Source organism: Enhydra lutris, unplaced genomic scaffold (assembly GCF_002288905.1).
Source record: "Enhydra lutris kenyoni isolate GAN:26980312 unplaced genomic scaffold, ASM228890v2 scaffoldscaffold123, whole genome shotgun sequence".
NCBI lineage: Eukaryota > Metazoa > Chordata > Mammalia > Carnivora > Mustelidae > Enhydra > Enhydra lutris.
In genome coordinates, this window is record NW_019154207.1 from 526,272 (window position 1) to 546,513 (window position 20,242).

The 20,242-nt window shown below is 36.5% G+C and overlaps 1 protein-coding gene across 1 annotated transcript; it reads right to left on the reverse strand.

Moving 5' to 3' along the window:
• Positions 1-554: 554 nt before the first annotated feature.
• Positions 555-3,248, reverse strand: LOC111139885 (melanoma antigen preferentially expressed in tumors-like). The gene is made up of 3 exons (XM_022492308.1): positions 2,959-3,248; positions 1,910-2,512; positions 555-1,068 (listed from the first exon to the last, which is right to left on the reverse strand). The coding sequence occupies exons 1-3, from the start codon at positions 3,246-3,248 to the stop codon at positions 555-557; spliced, it is 1,407 nt and encodes a 468-aa protein (XP_022348016.1).
• Positions 3,249-20,242: the final 16,994 nt, after the last annotated feature.

The window sequence follows — 20,242 nt, forward strand, 5'->3', positions numbered from 1 at the left end:
GAACGTAACATTTCGTGTCAACTACACTCAAAAACAAACAACAAAAAACACCAGTAGGTCGTAGGCACAGTTTGTTTCCTTTTACTCATACAGGATTTCTCATAAGCAACCCAAGGCAATCATAAATATAAGAAGTTTGCAGGACCCTAAAGGGTAAAATTATTAGCTTCAATAACTACCATAACCAGGAAGTTTTAACTGTTCTGACTTGTGTCATATGTCCATAAGTGGATAAGTGGACCAATCAGTGTGACAACAAAAATGATGGTACAGTCACTGGGTTAGCCTATCTCATATATCCAACATTGTGGTTAGTAACCAGAAAAGGATGTAGAGGGGAATGAGCAAAAGGTCCACAGGACCTTTCAAAGTCTTCTATTTTCTTTTTAGAGTTTTTCTTTTATAGAGGTCAGGTATAGATCCAATCTCCCTAACCCATTTCCTCAAACAGTAGAATTTTATCTATTCGTCTAACTAATCTGAGCTTTAGACAAAACACTGAATGCTTTAATGGTCACACATCAGTGTTCAAACAACTCCTTGTACTATGGAAATCACTCAGGACAAGTGGTCCAGGTCATGTCATCTCGCTGTAATACCTGCAGCCTTGCTGTCAATTGAGCCTGCACTTCAGCAAGTTTTTGTCGGTCCAAACTGCCAGGAAAATTCCACTGTTCATAGCAGTGGACAGGAACAGAACAAATAACATGCTTCAGGTCTACCAAGCATGTTAAATGCTGCAGAAGGCCCATGAGCAGAGGCATTGTAATGGGGTTGAAGGCAAAGCTAAGGACACGGAGGTGGGTACAGTGGCTCAGGGCTGGGAGGACAGCAGAGAGAGTAGAATCAGTTATCAGGCAATTATTTATCTCCAGATACTGCAGGGTGCCTGATACCTTCTCTAGCAGAGTCTGGAAGGGCTCATAAACTTCTGAGAATATCTGGTTGTTGCTGAGATTCAATAGCTTTAGGTAGGTGGCCTGAGAACTCTGGGACAGGACAGTGATATCTCTGTTAGACAGGCCACAAAAAGATAGACACAATGTATCCAACTGAGGTGGCAGGATTCTGTAGAGAGAAAAAAGAAAGGCTATTTCAGAAAAATGAGGATTGGATTAGGGCAACGAGACCAGAATTATAAATACCTAAGGCTCTAGAATAAAACAATTTGTACATATTTTGCAACAGTGGTTACTATGTGGGCTTTGCAATCAGACTTAATAGGCTTGTGACTCTGAGAAAGTTACTTTTCCCCTCTGAGATACAGGTTTTTAATCTTTAAAATGTGCACACAACAGTTATTCTGATACATTCTGATACATCGTTGCGGGAAAGATTAAGTGAAAAAAGTTGTATGCACTTGGTATATACAAGACAGTCAATAATGGATCTTGTTCACTTAGTCAGTGAAGATAGGTCTAGGAAAGCATCCAACTGAGGGTTCCCTTTGACTAAGTCCCAGAAAACAAGTTCTCCATTCAGGGTCTAAGCCTTGGAGAAAACACAGGAGCAAAATGATCGGGCAGTGTTAATTATTGCAGCTAGCCTATGGGGATGTGCAACATCTGAATGCCTCTCCTTCCTGTCTAGAAAGCTATATACGCCAATAAAAGAAGAACTGAGTATTTTTCACCAATATATTTACAAACTCTTCATACTGTCTGCACATGGCCAACTGAATGAATGAATAAAAGAATGAACACAGCTTTCTTTTCAAATATTGTCTTGTCTGTCTCTTCACAATGAGATACCTCTTACTAGCCGGGCCAGTTTCAAGCTCCTGCCAGTGCACATGCTGATGCAGAAGGAGATGTAGGTTACAAGGAGCCTGGGCTATCTAAGTATGGTCTCTTCTCCTGTTTTAACAATGGGGTGTTTAGGGAACCCAGGTTCCTCCCCACCCCTTCACCTGAGCAGTTTATGAAGTTGATCTGTAAGGCAGAATAAAGCCAAGCTGAGTTCCTGGAGGTTGGGTAGTTGCCCAAGCTGGATGAGAAAAGTTCTGAAGTCTTCCCTCTTACAATGTTTAAAGGAGATGTTAGACAAACTAATGCTGTTCAGGTGGATCATCTGAGCCAATAGTGTGGTGACTTCTTTCAGATAAGCCTGATTCAATTCCAGGTGATCAATGCATCCTAGATCCAGAAACTGCAGGACACTTTTGTGGGCAGACATTTTATCAATTTGCAAATCTCTGCAGCAGAGGTGCAAAGACCCAAAGCTCTGCTCAACTTTACTCTGAAGGAAAGAAAGAAATTGCTTTGTTCTCAAGGTACCATTGAAAGAAAGGTCTACTAATAATTCCATGGGTTTCTGGGTTGATAGAGGCTCAGACCCTGAATTATCAATTCCAAGACACTTGATACTATGCTGGGCTTCTTCTGTTTTAAGGATAGAGTGTTGAGAGTAAACACAAGACTGAAAACAGAAAGGAAATGTGGTACTGATCTCTGAGCATGTTGTTCCACAGTCTGGGTCCTGCCTCAAATCTAGGATCCTTAGTTTTGGCCCCCTGTAAGGAGAGGAGGAGACAGAACACACATGAGAAGTAGTTGGTTTTAATATAACCCAGTAAGATCCATGATGGGAAGCTGAAACAGAACTCTTTATCCCTGGTTTTCATTCCGTATACCATTCACCAGGAAGTCCTTTTATACAAATTCAGCATCTTTCATTCTTTTCCATACTTACTTCACCTCTGATCCTCCCGAGTTTCATCACCCATGTACTTCTATGTAATCACACTCGGGAGATAAATCCACCACCTCAGTAACCTCTATTCTATAATCAAGCCTGTAAGACACTAGAGCCCCTAAGGTAACCCCAAGTTTTGGACCAATAGCCCCACAGAGATCTTCAGCATTCACCACTGGCTACTTTTGGGAGGCTTTTAGGTATCCCCTGACCCAGGCTCTAGCATACTCTTCTGCTGACTGTTTCTTCTGGACATAGGCTTACCAAGAGGAAGAGTTCTGGTCAGGGAGGATCTGCAGACCATCAATCATGGCTTCCAAGATTTCATAATATGACTCTTGTACACTCAGTGCCCCAATATGGAGACAGTGAAAGGGCCAAGCCCTCACCATTGCTTTTAGTATCTTCTCATGCCCTCCCACAAAGGCATCAATGAACAAGGGAACAAAGAGGTCTCTTGTGAGTTCTTCCAGGGCATGGATAGTCGCAGGCTCATTACTTAGCAGACTTTTTGCAGCAAGCTCTAGCAGTGTGGCTACGGCCTTTTGGTCCATCTTTGTGAAGGTGCTTCAGGGTGAGGAATATTTAGAAATCTTGAGAAGATATCTATAGTCTTATCTGCCTCCAAGATTAGATATGAACGAGATGGTTATTGAATAAATATATAGTGAATCAGACAGCCAACTCAGGTGACCTCTACTAAAGAAACAGAACAAAAATAGACTTCTATGTGTGTCTAAGTATATATGTGCATGCATACACACACACACACACACACACACACACACACACACACACATATATATATATTTGCATAAGATAAAAGGCCATTAGAAATCAGAGGTAAGTTAGCAGAACACAATGTTAACCACCCAGCTGCCTTCCCAATATTTCCTGCCCAAAGGATATAAACCAGTAAGAAGGAAAATGTAAATGTGAATAAAAGCCATATCCTTATCATTACTTTAAAATGGAAAATTCCAGAGGTACCTGGGTGGCTCAGTCAGCTAAGTGTCTGACTCTTGATTTTGGCTCAGGTCATGATCTCAGGGTTGTGAGACTGAGCCCTGCATTAGGCTCTACAATGCTCATGGAGCCTGCCTAAGATGCTCCCTCTTCCTCTTCCTCTGCCCTTGCCCCACTTGTGCTCACTTTCTCTCTCTCTCTAAAAAAATAAAATGGAAAGTGCAAAACTTCAAAATAATTTTAAGTTAAAAAAAAAAAACCTCATAAAATCCCAGCATACAATCTGTTACACTCCCATCATTAGGCTTCGTGGCAAGCAAAGACAGAACAAGAAAAGCTTCAAAAGATACAGAAGAAGAAAGATGGTGAGGAGCTTAAAGCTGATCTAAAACTATAAAAGAATGACAAAGCACAAAACAAGACTGAAAAAGATACCCTGGAAGATGAGAGCAGGGAACCAAGGGAAGGGACTCCAAAATATGAGCATGTAAAGGAGAAGGAATATTTAAAGGTTCAGTCTTTGAAAGACATAACTTCTAGAAAAGAATAAAGGCAAAAAGGAAGGGAGAAGCACCCTTTAGCAACTAGGTATGACAGGGGAAATAAAAGAGGAAGAGGAAGGATCTTGCCACACAATCCAATCACCAAAGAACCACAAAACCAGTGCATTCATAACTCCCTCCATTACCAAAACAAACATACAAAATAAGTAAAGGATCTGGACTTTGCTATAATGACAGAAAAGGACATCATTAAACTAAGACTCTTGTAAGTTTTTCAACATACAGGAACTTAGGAAATTCCCCACCCCTCAGTCTTTCCTGAGGAATCTACTAGAGCAGGGCTCTGCAAATTGTAGCCAGATTATGCCAAATATAGTCCACTGCCTGATTTTGTAAATAAAGTTTTATTGGAACAAAGTTGTGATCAACAATTTATGTATTACTTATGGATGTTTTTGCACTACAATGGCAAAGCTGCTAAAACAGAGACACTACGGCCCACAAGCTTAAAATATTTACCAAATGTCTCTTTAGAGAAAGTCTTTACAGAAAGTAATCTTCGAAAAGATGAACTGAGAATGTGAGCTTACATGTGATGACAGGGAAAATGTCACCAAAATATCTGATTTTAACATCTAACACTAAAATCAAGATAGGGGAAAAGAAGAAAGGCTAATGTACAAATGCTTCATGTTGTGAAAAGAAAAACAGAAATCATGTGACTAAAAATGAGCATAAGGAGAGAAATAGAAGAGAATAGGGTAAACTTTTTTCCATAATGCAGCAGGTGGGTATTAAATGATACCAGTGGGGGGATGAAGAATGGACAAGATAGTAAACTGTTAAGAAAACAGGTGGTTAAGGATAATTTTTTAAAAGTACTAAACATGACAAAGAATATGTCTTGATGATAAAAGCCAAGATGCACAATAAAGATATAACACTTAGGAACATTTACTTACCAAGTAACACAGCAACCAATGTTATAAAGCAAAAGGGAAAGGAGACAGATTTTAAAAAACAGTAATAATAGGGGATTTAAGAAACCAGTCTCAGTACAAGAAAGATCAAGTAGTATAAGAAAAGAATGCAGATGTAGAAAATATAAACAACATAATCAATAAGGTAAACCACATAGTGCACACACACATACACACAAACACACACACACACACACACACACACACACACACAGACAAGGAATACAGAATACATTTTCTTCAAATCTTTCTATTAAAAATTGATAATTATTTCAGAGAAACAACATCATTAACTTCCATAAAGTAGAATTATTACAATCTAATCACAATACAACAAAAGTTAAGCTTACTAACAAAACAGAAAGCAGAAAGAGCTTTCTACCTGCAAAAGTTTTTATAAGCTTCTATTTAAAAATTCTTAAGTTAAAAGGAGATACAAATCTTGGTAGAAGGAAGATGGGAGTGGAGTAGGAAGACTCTATGCTTGCCTCATCCCATGAACACAACTAGATAACTATCAAATCATCCTGAATACACCAGAAATTGACCAGAATATTGACATAACAAATGTTACAACTAAATGGAGAGAAAAGGTCACATCAAAGAAGACAAAAAGTATGGAGATGGTGTTTAAGGAGAAATGGATCATGGGTCCTGCAGAGTGCAGGGAGACATGGCACAGAGAAGGGCAAGAGACAGAGGAGCACACAGGGGAACAGAAAAGGAAAATGTTTCCCCAAAGTCATGGACTTGGAAAATGAGAGGCTCTGAATTATGAGTTCTTACAACCAGAGGGGCTTAAAGTCTAGAGTTTTAAAGGTCAGTGAGCTTGGCTGGGATAAAGCCTGTAGGACACTGTGCTACTTGGGAGAGAAGGAATGCAAACCCAGGGGCAGACAATGTAGAAACAGCAATCCAAAGAGCATCTGAGGCACACAGTGGGGAGATAATTTACTCTTCTCAGAGTGCAATTTTGAGAGGCAGCATTCCCAGAGACACTTCTCTGGAATAAAGGAGCTGATCATTTCCCTCCCCTGCTGCTCAGCATAAACACAGAGCCACTTATCAGAAGCAGTGTACTGCTGACACTGGCTGCCTAACTTGCTTACACCAAGCCCCACCTCCCTGCACTCCCATGGAACTATCTATCCATTCCAATCATACTTGTCTCAGTCCCACTGTGGAAGGCTCCTACCCCAGAAGACCAGCACAAACCACTGCCTAAACCACATCTCCTGACCAAAATGTTCTGCAGGCTTCAGCTCTGGTAGAAGAGGTGTCCAGTCTCATTTCATAAGCAGACCAGAGGATATCTAATTAAAACTTGCCCCATTCAAGGCCAGGGACCAAACACTTCCCACAGAAAGCAAGGAGAGACTCTGTAGATGATAAGCCTAAAGTACAGAGCAGCCAAAACACAACAGTAGAGCACATGCAGCACACACCAGAGACACTACCTAAAGCACCAGGCCCTGGGCACTACATGACTGCATAGGGCCATTACTTTTAGGAGCAGGAGACATAACTAGCCTTTCTAACACAAAAAAGAAGGTAGAGACTTAGGCAAAATGCAAAGATGGAGGATTTCATCCCCAATGAAGAACAAGATATAGTCATCGCTAGATATCCAAGCAAAACAGGTACAAGTAATATGTTAAATGAATAATTTAAAGCAACAATTATAAGGTTACTCAATGGGATTGAGAAAAGAATGAAAAACTTCAGGGAAGTCCTTACTGCATAGATAAAAGCATTAAAAAACAATCAGAGATGAAAAACAAAATAACAGAGTTAAAACTCACTTGATGCAATTAACAAAAGAATGGAAGAAACAGAAGAACGAATAAGCAATATAAAAGATAAAATAATGGAAAACAGTGAAGCTGAAAAAAGAGAAAGAATTATGAAACATAAGAACAGACTTAGAGAACTCAGTGACTCAATCAAAAGTAATAATTTTTGTATTATAGGAGTCCCAGAGGAAGAAAGAGAAAAGGAGGCAGAAGTATTATTTGAGGAAATAATAGCTGAAAACAGCCTTAATCTGGGGAAGGAAACAGGCTTCCAGATCCAGAAGGCACAGAGAACTCCCATCAAGATCATGAAAGCAAGCCAACACCAAGACATATTATAATTAAAATTTCAAAATACAGCGATAAAGAAAAAAAATCTTAAAAGCAACATGAAAAAGGCCTTAACTTACAAGGGAAAACTTATAAGGCTAGCTGGAGATTTTACAAAAGAAATCTGGCAAGCCAGAAGAGAGAGGCACAATATATTCAATGTGATAAACAGCAAAAATCTGTGGCCAAGAACATTCTACCCAGCAAGGCTATCATTCAGAATAGAAAGAGAGATAAAGAGTTTCCCAGACAAAAATTAAAGGAGTTCGTGGCCACTAAACCAGCCCTGCAAGAAATATTAAAGGTGACACTTTGAGTGGAAAAGAGAGTCCAAAAGTGACAAAGACGAGAAAGGATCAGAGAAAATGTCCAGAAACAATGACAAAATAAGTAACAAAATGGTACTTAATACATATCTATCAATAACTACTTTGAATGTAAATGGAACAACCACTCCAATCAAAAGACAGAGGATGTTAGAATGGATAAAAAAAATGAGGCAACTCTATGCTGCCTACAAGAGACTCATTTTATACCTAAAGACACCTGCAGATTGAAAATGAGGGAATGGAGAAATATTTGTCATGCAAATGGACATCAAAAGAAAGCTTGAGCAGCAATAGTTACATTGGATAAACCAGACTTTAAAACAACGACAGTAACAAGAAATACAAAGGAGAAAATCTAACAAGAAGATAAACAATTGTAAATATTTGTGCACATGGAAGCACCCAAATATATAAAACAATTAATAATAAACATAAAGGAACTAATCAATAATAATACAATAATAGTGGGGGACTTTAACACCCCATTTACATCAAAGGATAGATCACCTAAACAGAAAAATCAACAAGAAAACAATGGCTTTGAATGACACTCTGGATCAAATGGATTCAAAAGAGATATTCAGAACATCCCATCCTAAAACAGCAAAAATTTCAAGTACATATGGAAGATTCTCTAGAATAGATCACATATTAAGTCACAAAATGGGCCTGAACAAATACAAAAATTTTGAAGTCATACTATGCACCTCTTCTGACCACAATACTATGAAATTTGAAGTCAACTACAAAAAAAAAAAAAAACCTGGAAAGACCACAAATGCATGGAGGTTAAACAACATGCCACTAAGCAATGAATGGGTCAACCAGGAAATAAAAGAAGAAATTAAAAAATACATGGAAACAAACAAAAATGAAAACACAACAGTCCAAAATCTTTGGCATGCAGCAAAGGTGGTCCTAAGAAGGAAGTTTAGTGCAACACAAGCCTACCTCAAGAAGAAAGAAAAATCTCAAATAAAAAACCTAATCTAATACTTAAAGGAGCTGGAAAATGCACAACAGATGAAACCCAAGCCAGAAGAAGGAAATAATAATGATTAGAACAGAAATAAATGAAATGTAATCTAAAAAAAACAATAGAACAGATCAATGAAAGTAGGAGCTAGTTCTTCGAAAAAATTAATGCAATTGATAAACTTTAGCTAGATTTTTCACAAAGAGAATGAACCCAAATAAACAAAAATCACAACTGAAGAGGAGAAATGACAACCAATACCAAAGAAATATAATTATAAGAGAATATTATGGAAAAACTGTATGCCAACAAAATGGACAACCTAAAAATGGATAAAGTCCTAGAAACATATAAATTACTAAAACTGAAACAGGAAGAAACACAAAACTTGAACAGACTGATAACCAGCAAAGAAACTGAACCAGTAACAAAAAACTCCCTATGAACAAAATTTTGTCCAGGAACACATGGTGAATTCTATCAAACATTTAAAGAAGAGTTAATATTATTCACCTCAAATGATTCCCCCCCCCAAAAAAAACCCACAGAAAAAGAAGGAAAGCTTCCAGAATCATTCTGTGATGTTAGCATTCCCCTGATACCAAAATCAAACACTCCACAAAAAAGAAAACTACAGGTCAATATCCCTGATGGCAAAAAAGCAAAAAGTCTCAACAAAATACTAGCAAACAAAATTCAGCAGTGTATTAAAAATAATTCACCATGATCAAGTCAGATTTATTCCTGCTTGTAAGGGTGGTTTAATATTTACAAATCAGTCAATGTAATACATCACATTAATAAAAGAAAAGATAAGAACCATATTATCATTTCAATAGATGTAGGAAAAGTATTTGACAAATTACAACATCCATTCATGATAAAAATTATTAATAAAGTAGGTTTAGAGGGAAAATACCTCAACATTATAAAGGCCATATATAGGAAAAACCCACAACTAATATCACCCTAAATGAGGAAAAACTGAGAGTTTTTCCTGTATAGTCAGGAACAAGGCAGGGATGTCCACTCTCACCACTTTTATTTAACATAGTACTGAAAGTCATAGCCACAGCAATCAGACTACAAAAAGAAATAAAAGGCATCCAAATTGGCAACTAAAACTTCCAATATTTCCACATGACATGATACTATATATACAAAACCTGAAAGATTCCACCCAAAAACTCCTTGAACGGATAAATGAATTCAGGAAAAATACAGGATACAAAATCAACATACAGAAATTTGTTCCATTTCTATATACTAAAAATGAAGCAGCAGAAATAGAAATTAAGGAATCAATCCCATTGAAAATTGTACCAAAACCCATGAGATACCTAGGAATAAACCTAACCAAAGAGGTTAGGACCTGTACTCAGAAAGTATAAAACACTAATGAAAGAAATTAAAGATGAAAAAAAGAAATGGAAAGACCTTTCATGCTTATGGATTAAAAGAACAAATATTGTTAAAATGTCTATATTACCAAAGCATTCTACACATTTAATACAATTACTGAATACCAACAACTTTTTTCGCAGAGCTAGAATAAATAATCCTAAAATTTGTATGGAACAAAAGACCCTAAATAGCCAAAGCAATCCTGATAGGAAAAAAAAAAAAGCTGGTACTATCACATCATATCACATCTCCATCATTATATTAGAAAGCTATAGTGATCAAAACAGTATGGTACTGGCAAAAAAGAGATGCATAGGTTAATGGGACAGAATCTAAAATCCAGAAGTAAATCCATAACCATATGATCAATAAATCTTCAACAAATTAGAAAATATGCAAAGGAAAAAAGACAGTCTCTTCAACAAATCGTGTTGGGAAAGCTGGACAGCATCATGCAAAAGAATGAAAATGAACCACTTTCTTATACCATACACAAAAATAAATTCAAAATGGATTAAAGAACTAAATGTGAGACCTGAAACCATAAAATTCATAGAGGAGATCTTAGGCAATAACTTCTTTGACATCGGCCAAAGCAACTTCTTTCTAGATATATCTCCTGAGGCAAGGGAAACAAAAGCAAAAATAAACTCTTGGAAATTCATCAAAACAACTGAGTAAACAAACAAACAAACAAACAAAAACGAGGGAAGAAATAATAAGTATTAAAGCAGAAATGAATGAAATGCAAAATTTAAAAAATCAAAATTCTGCTTTTTAAGACAGAGAAACCACTAGCTGGCTTGATGAAGGAAGAGAGGGCACAAACATAAAAAATAATAAATAACAAAAGAAAAATAACCATTGAAACAGAAAAAGAAAATACACTATTTGTAAACCTCTATGCAAATAAATTTGAAATTCTACATGAAACAGATAATTTCCTAGAGAAATAGAAATGGCCAAAATTCTGACTTTCGTGTTCCGAAGGTTAAATTAGGCAATTTTCATAGAAGTAGAGAAATTTACTAAGAAATTACCCCTAGGGGTTACCTGGGTGGCTTGGTCAGTTAAGCAACCAACTTGATTTCCACTCAGGTCATGATCTCAGGGTCATTAGACCAAGCCCTGCTTAAAATTCTCTCTCCCTCTCGCTCTGTCACTCCCTGCTAAACCCTCCCCCCAAAAAAAAAGAAAGAAAGAAAGAAAGAAATTATTCAAGAGCATTTAAAAGGAATGAACATTCCTTACCACCTTTTATGAAGCAAGTATGACATTGACAATTAACATGTAGATACAAAAATAATACAATATTAGCAAACATCCAACAATACATTTAGAAACCAATAAACTGTTACAAAGTGGGATTTATTTCATTAATACAAGGTTGGTTCTATATTAGGAATTTCATTTATATCATTCATCATAGTAATATAGTTAAGGACAAATACTATGTGATTACCATCATATATACTAAACAAACCTGTGGGGAAATTCAACACCCATTCATGTTTTTAAAAAAGGGGGAAAAAACCTTAAGAAAATAGGAATCAGGTAATTTTTTCTTAACATGATAAAAGATCTTCAATGAATTCTTAATGCTAATATTTTATTTAATGTAGTACCACTAGAGGTTTTCCATTAAGGTCAAGAACAAGGAAAGTATGCCCACCACTTCATTCCTATTCAATCTTATACTACATATATTAGTTGACTAGAAAAATCAGTTATATTAAGAACAGATAACAAAGGTATTATGCTAACTCCAGATAATTATGCTAATACATATAACAAGGGTATATTATGCTTATGAATTAAGTCAATCAGAGAAAGACAATTATCATTGTCTTTCATATGGTTTCACTCATATGTGGAATATAAGGAATAGGGCAGAGAACAATAGGGGAAGGGAGGGAAAACTGAATGGGAAGAAACCAAAAAGGGAGACAAACCATGAGAGACTCTTGATTCCAGGGAAACAGACTGAGGGTGGTGGAAAGGGAGGTGGGTGGGTAGGAGGATGGGGTCACTGGGGGATGGGCATTAAGGTGGTCACACGATGTGATGAGTACTGCATGTTATATGCAACTGATGAATCACTGAACATTACATCAAGAACTAATGATGTACTATGTGTTTGCTAATTGAATTTAAATTTTAAAAAATTTTAAAAGAATGGATAACAAGAAGTAAAGCCATTCAAATATGCAGATAATATAGCACACCTATAAAAACAAAAAGTCCTATAGAAACAAGATAAGTTAATGTAAGCAATAAAGAAATCAATAAGATAGCAGGATGTAAAGTTAACATACAAAAATTAGTAGTCTTTATACATACAAACATACACACATGCACATGCAATCCAGCTGGAGGACACATTTTTAGAAAACATCTTATATGCAATAGCAACAAAAAAGATTAAATGCATAGGAATAAACTTAATAGGAACATCTATATAAGGACATCTTTAAGTGTTTATTTAAATTCCAGTTAGTTAAAATGCAGTGTAATATTAGCTTCATGTGTACAATATAGTGATTTAACACTTCCATACATCTTATGCTAATCACAAGTGCACTCTTTATTGCCCATTATCTATTTAACCCATCCCCCAACAAACCTATCTTATGATAACTATCAGTTTGTTCTCTATAGTTAAGAGTCTATTTCTTGGTTTGTCTGTCTGTCTATCTCTCTCTCTCTCTCTCTCTTTTTATATAAAGCACTCCTGAAGGATACAGGGAAACTTGAATAAATGAAAATATGTTCACTGTCTTTGGATAAAATAACTCAACATTAAAAAAATTCAATTCTCCCTGTTAATGTATAAATGTAATAGAATCTCAAAAATACCAGCAAACACTTTTATTGCAGTTAGACAAGTTGATAATAAAATTCATATATTTTAAAAATGCAAGAATAACTAGGATATAAGTGAAAGAGAAAAACCTATGAGAGGGGGTAATGATACCAGCCATTAAAGCATACTATAAAACCTATGTAATGACAATGTTGTGGTACTGGCACATAAATAGATGACAGCCCCATAAAATAGAATAGAAAACCCCTCAAAATGCCCAAGAACATGCGGAGATTTTAGAATATGATAAAAGGGCATGTAAAATCACTGAGGCAAAGATGGACATTTAATAAATGGTGTTAGAACAACTGAGACATTTGGGAAAAATAAAAGATCCATATCACACATCATATACAAAAACAAGTGATAAAATCAGCCAGGATATGGGAGGAGCCCTACTTCAAATACAAACAACAGATTAATCTAACTATATTACAAATGAATATCTTAACCTCACTGAGGAGATGAGGAAGGAAGAACATAGCTAAACTAAGAAGCTTGGGAAAACAGTATTTTGATTGAATCCCCTGAAGCTAAAGACAAAAAGAACTGTTCATAAATACATATTAGCAAATATATTTCTTTTTTTTAAGATTTTTATTTATTTGACAGACAGAGATCACAAGTATGCAAAGAGGCAGGCAGAGAGAGAGGGGAAAGCAGGCTCCCTGCCAAGCAGAGAGCCCAATGTGGGGTTCGATCCCAGGACCCTGGGATCATGACCTGAGCCGAAAGCAAAGGATTTAACCCATTGAGCCACCCAGGCACCCCTAGCAGATCTATTTCTAACAAGTGTATTGTTTAACATTTCTTCAATTACTTTTTTAAAAAGATTTCATTTATTCATTTGAGAGACAGAGAGAGCTAAAGCAGAGTGAGCAGCAGGAAGAGGGAGAAGCAGTCTCCCCACTGAGCAGAGAGCCCAATGTGGGACTCGATCCCAGGACCCTGGGATCATGACTTGAGCTGAAGGAAGATGCCTAACCAACTGAGCCGCCCAGGTGGCCCTCCCCAGCTACTTTATACCTACACCAAGTATGAACAAATGAGTAAATATTGTAGATAATGAGAGCTAGGTCAGAGAAAGTAGTTATAAATAAAGCTAGAATGGATTGAAATCAGAATTATCAGTCTGAGCTCCTGAATTTTAATATCTATACATATAGGTAGGTACAGAAATGAATACAGCTATATCTGTAAGTAAAGGCATATACATACCATATATTTCCTACCTTTGTTGATGGAGAGGACCTAGCAACAATGAAACCCTAGTAGCAATGAACACACTTTGAGGTATTGGTTTCCAAATGTCATTCTACAGGAAAGAAAATGGGGATCCTTAAAGAAAGAGCTTGATTCCAGGACTGTGGTGAGAAAAAAAAACACAAGATGAATATGAACACTTTATTATGCCAGTAAAGAAAGAAGTACACAAAAAAAGATAGGGTCATTTTGAAGGAACACAGAACTAACCAAATATAGTTCCCAATGAGTAAAGCTGGAATGATTTGAAGAATAAAATAATCATATAATTTGATTATAACTCATGTGCAACATAGTGACTCATGAGTCAATATTGATATAAATTACTTGAATCAATATTTTGAAATACATGTTAAAATTTCTATAAATAATTTAAAACATAAAAATAAATGGAGGAGAAAAAATGGCTTTTCAGGAGAATTCCAATAAATGTGGTAGGAGTGAGGAAAATAGAAAGTCACCATTGGGTAGTAACTGTTGTAATCAAGATCCTTAGATTCTAAAAGTAGTGAGTAAAAGCCTCAGAAGAAACAGTAACTTTATACTCAAAGTATTTCTTACACAGTATTCCTACACAATATTTCCCATTACAAATGGGAAAAACATCATTACAATAGAGCAACATAACTGCCATCATCTTAATCAAGTGATCAAGATAAATATGATTAGTAATACCACATATGGACATCATGTACCCCATGACATGATGCACAGAAAGGGAACAAAATTGCATGTGCAGTACAGTGTATAACACCTAAAGTTAAGTCTCAATCATACGTATGCCTTGACATCTGGGGGAAACCCAGAGGGCCTCAAATGGCCTAAACAATGCTCCCTTCCCTATTGTGCTCCCACAAATAAGGCCCCCTTGACAAAGAACCCTCCTTATCATGGAAACTAGGTACAATACCTGCTTATCCCTGATAATGGGCATAGTTCTGCACCAGAATTATTCAAACAAACCAATCATAACTTTCCATGTAAACCAAGGGTCACTTCATCCTCTTGTAACTACAAAACTGCCCCCTCCAGCTCCAATTGTTCACCCTCTTCCAGAGCATAACCTGTAAGGCTCTACTTGGCATGTAGTGTCTTCTTCCCCAAGACGATGAGTAAATGTTACTAATAACCTGCTATGAATTCATCTGTTCAGTGTCCAGCATCATGTGCTCAGCCAGTCCCATAACAATAGAGTGGAAAAATCTCTCCATTATTAATGGGGTGGAGGAAAAGAGAATAAAACAGGTATTCTTGCCAAAAATGTGTAACTTCAATCTAATCATAAGAAAACATCAGACCAATCCAAATTGACAGATATTCTATAAAATACCAGTATCTTCAAAATGTCAGGGCTGTGAAAGACCCAGAAAGACTAATAAACTGTCAGTCTCAAGGAGACTAAGGTGAAATGGCAACCAAATGAAGTATGGTATCTTGAATGGGATCCTGGAATAGAAAAAGGACATTATCCATCAACAGATGAATGGATAAAGAAGATGTGGTATATATATACACACACACACACACACACACACACACACACACACACACAATGGAATATTATGCAGCCATCAAAAAAAGAAATCGTGCCATTTGCAACGATGTGGATGGAACTAGAGGCTATTATGCTATGCTAAGTAAGTCAATCAGAGAAAGACAATTATGATATGATCTCACTGATATGATGAATTTGACAAACAAGACAGAGGATCATAGGGGAAGGGAGAGAAAAATGAAACAAGACTGAAACCAGAGGGAGACAAAACATAAGAGACTCTTAGTCTCAGGAAAAACACTGAGGGTTGCTGGAGGGGTGGAGGTGGGAGGGATGGGGTGCCTGGGTGATGGACACTGGGGAGGGTATGTGCTATGGTGAGTGCTGTGAATTGTGTAAGACTGATGAATCACAGACCTGTACCCCTGAAACAAATAATACATTATATATTAATAAAAACAAAAAAATTTTAAATAAAAAATAATAAAATGGGAATGGACTAAAAAAAAAGAAAAGGACATTAGTGGGACAATTGGTAAAATGCAAATAAAGTATGTATATTTGTTAACAGTACTGCATTAGTGTTAATTTCATAGTTTTATAATTTTTCTAAGGTTATATAAGACACTAACATTAGGGAAATCTGGGTGAAAACTTTCTATGCTATTTTTTGCAACCTTTCTGTAAGTCTAAAACTATTTCAAAATTAAAAAGAGATAAAATCAAGTGTTAAAAGAAGAGTTATTCTGTAAACAACACTGTTCAACAACAGTCTAATCAATTGAAATATGGTTAGGAGGATAATTAAAAAGATGGACAAATGCTCATATCACATCATCCACTAAAAATGAATTTTAAAAAATGAATTCAAACTGCTTTAGGGAGTCCATTATAAGAAATGAAACTGTAGTCATCTCCAAGATGTAAATGAGTATTTATTTGTTCTTTAGATGAGAAAAGCATTTTTAAGTATAAAAGAAATGAAATGCAATAGACAGAAATATATATAATTTACTATTTGCAATTTAAAGTCTGGGATATCAAAACTAACTGCAAGCAAAATTAAGATGCAAAGGAGAATTATAATTTTTTTGAAGAAGAGAAAAAAAAAGAGAAAGGCTGTTAGGAGGTTTTAAAGAGAGAACATGGTATGATTAGCCATACAGTTAAAATGAATCATACCTTAGGATGGGGTATGCACAAGAGGGTGGAGAGGAAAGTAGACCTCTGAGTAATCCAACTGGATTGTCTTTGCCCTTTTTCTTTTATTAATCCCTAAACATTGACCCTGGATAAATTAGGCCACTATAGGTGTAATTTATAGAAAGGATACTGCTGAAATTTACCTAATTGGAAGAAGAGTTGGAAAAAACTTGGGTACAATCCAGGACCTCAACAACAGGAGCCTTTACTTTCTCCCAGGAACTTGCTAAAAACAAGAGACAGGTTTCCTAACGCTCGGCGTCTTAATGGTTCCTTTCCAAAGTCAAACTGGCTGGGAGAGGACTTCCATTGGCAGAATTTAGGCCACGTGACCCCCGTGATTCAATCAGTTTTGTACTGGAAGGCGGGACCAGACTTCTGACCCGCCCCGAGAAATGGAGTTCAGTTCCCCTCCACAAAAGTGAAAGAGTTATGATTATGTGTTCAGTCCACCTGTTTGAATCTGCGTGGGTGGAAAGCAAGACACAATGTGTCTGCACCTGGTCAGAGTTTCTACCAGGCCAGATCTCAAACCTAGAGAACCAATGTCCAGATTTATTGGCAATACGGCAGTGGGTGTTAATTTAAAAATTAACACTTGATGACAAAAAGCTGTCAGATATTAGCGTCCCCGGTATTCTGATACATTAAACAAGTCAAGTTCCCACCAAAGATGGGGAAAATGTGTTCTGACCCCTACGCAGTGAAGCCATTATCGCATTTACATTGACACCTGACAAAAGCAGCACAAAAGAGAAAACTTCCACCCAATAAAAGTCCTATCAATTACAAGAATAGTTAATATTTTTTAAGTTTCTCTCACCCCACACTCCTAATTCCACTTTTTCCCTTTTTGTTTCTTTTTCTTTTCCACATTATTTACCACCTTTTGGAATACAATATATTTTATTCATATGCTCTTTTTTTTAATCACCCATCTCCTGTGGTGGAACAATATAAATTCCAGGAGAGCATAAATCTTTGTTTATTGTTCATTAATGTATCCTAAGTGCCTATAGTAGTTCCTAGATCAATGGATAGTTGAATATTTGTTGAATGTATAAGTAACATTTTCTCCAGCCACATTAGCCTCTTTTTCCTTCCTCTAACACTAACTCACTAGGCATGCTTCCATGCCTTTCTATGTGCTTTCCTGTAACAACCTGCCTTCAGATATCCCTATAACCACCTCCTTACTTAATTCATATTTCAGGTCACCTTATAAGACAAGTCTTACTCTTCTTCATGACACTGAGCATGTAATCATAGTTTCGTGTTTGCTTGTTTTTGCTTTGCTTTAGTTTTTTGCTTTTTCTGCTCTTTTTTTTTTAGATTTTATTTATTTATTTGACAGACAGAGATCACAAGTAGGTAGAGAGGCAGGCAGAGAGAGAGGGGAAGCAGGCTCCCTGCTGAGCAGAGAGCCCAATGTGGGGCTCGATCCCAGGACCCTGAGATCATGACCTGAGCAGAAGGCAGAGGCTTTAACCCACTGAGCCACCCAGGCGCCCCTCTGCTCTTTTTTAAAAACAATTCTTTTATCCTAATGGCAAGTAAAGAAGTAGATGGGCCATGATTGTTTTAATTTTTGCAGAACAATTTCATCTTTTTTTTTAATATTTTTTATTTATTTGACAGACAGAGACCACAAGTAGGCAGAGAGGCAGGCAGAGAGAGAGGGGGAAGCAGGCTCCCCGCTGAGCAGAGAGCCCGATGTGGGGCTTGATCCCAGGACCCTGAGACCATGACCTGAGCTGAAGGCAGAGGCCCAAACCACTGAGCCACCCAGGCACCCCAATGTCATCTTTCAATATAGGGGATAATGGCATGAGATATCTTAAGATCGGATCCCTGGTCTTATAGTTTTAGTAGCTAGCAGCTTCATGACATTGGACAGATATATTAACTCTTCCAAGATTTCATTATTCATCCTTAAAATGAAAATAGCAACAGGCTGTTGGGGGTGGGGTGTTGGTGTTCATTCAGATAACACTTAATAATTAGCATTGATTGTAAGTTATCAGAACTGAGGGTCAGGAAATCTGGGGTTCTTCCCAGTCTCTATTTCTTAAAGCTATTTTGTGATTTCCAAGAAGTCACATCTTAAGCCACACTGTGCTTTAGATTGTACTTCTGTCAAAAGGAATAAGCCCTGTCAATATTATTTACCATAAGTGGTTTAAGATATAAATTTTTAATTCATCATGAGCATCATTAACTTTTTTAAAGGGTGATGGACAGTTGAAGTGCTTAGGGTGTCCAGAAAAAAAATCCTAGAAAAACACAGAAATAATGAGAAAACCTGTTATTCCTCCCTTAAAGGGCAGGACATTTTTCCTGCCTAATGTCAAATATTGCACAGAGAATCCTGAACAGAAAACAATTGAGAAGTCAGATTGGAGTCCCGCTTGTACTGAGGAGAAACCCCCAGGGTCTTAGTGCAGAACAGAACAGTAGATATTTTTCAAGAGCAGAATTTTAAGGTAATTTTTTAAAATTTTTTTCTCATATCACCTAAACAATGTTTGAAAACATCCCCCTCATATTTTTAATTTGCAAAGGATATAATTTCTGGTATATTGCATATTTTATATGTGCTTTAAAATCCTTTTTCTAAATCTTGGTGCCACAAACATAGTTCAGTCAATTTATGGAAAATGTTCAGTATGTTACTCAATTGGAAAATTAGTCTGATCAGGATTTACTCTTTATAAGAAAAACTACGATTTAATTTTTCAGTTTCAGTAAATGTATAAATGACTATGTATGGTATTTTTCTTCTGAATCCTAAATCTAATACTGGTAGGTCTATAGTAGGATAGCTAAATACAGGAAACCCACTTTGCCGCCTCAAAACTATGATTCAGATCTATGCAATTTCAATAAGCAATATACTAGATAATTTTTCCCCTGGATGAGTGCAGCATAGATTCAGGAAGAATTAGATAAATGTCTTCCTTTTGTAAAAAAAAATTTAAGATATTTTTAAGATTTTATTCTGAGATGATTGTAGATTCACATGCAGCTGTAAGAAATAATGCTTAGAAATCCAAGGTACACTTTATCCGATTTTTCCCAGTGATAATATATTACAAAATTATAGTATACTATCAGAACCAGGATACTGACATTGATAATACCCACTGATCTCATTTAGGTTGTTTCAGTTTTACTTCAGTGTGTGTGTGTGTGTGTGTGTGTGTGTGTGTACTTACTTCTATGCAGTTTTATCACGTGTAGGTCCATGTTTCCACCACAACAGACAAAATTCTAAACAAGTCCAACATCACAACGATCTCCCTAGTATTACCATTTTGCAATTACACCTATCTTCCTTCTAGAATGATTCTCCATACCAAACCACTGGAAACTACTAAACTGTCTTCATTTCTAAATTTTTGTCATTTCAAAAATCTTATATAAATGGAATCATAAAATACATA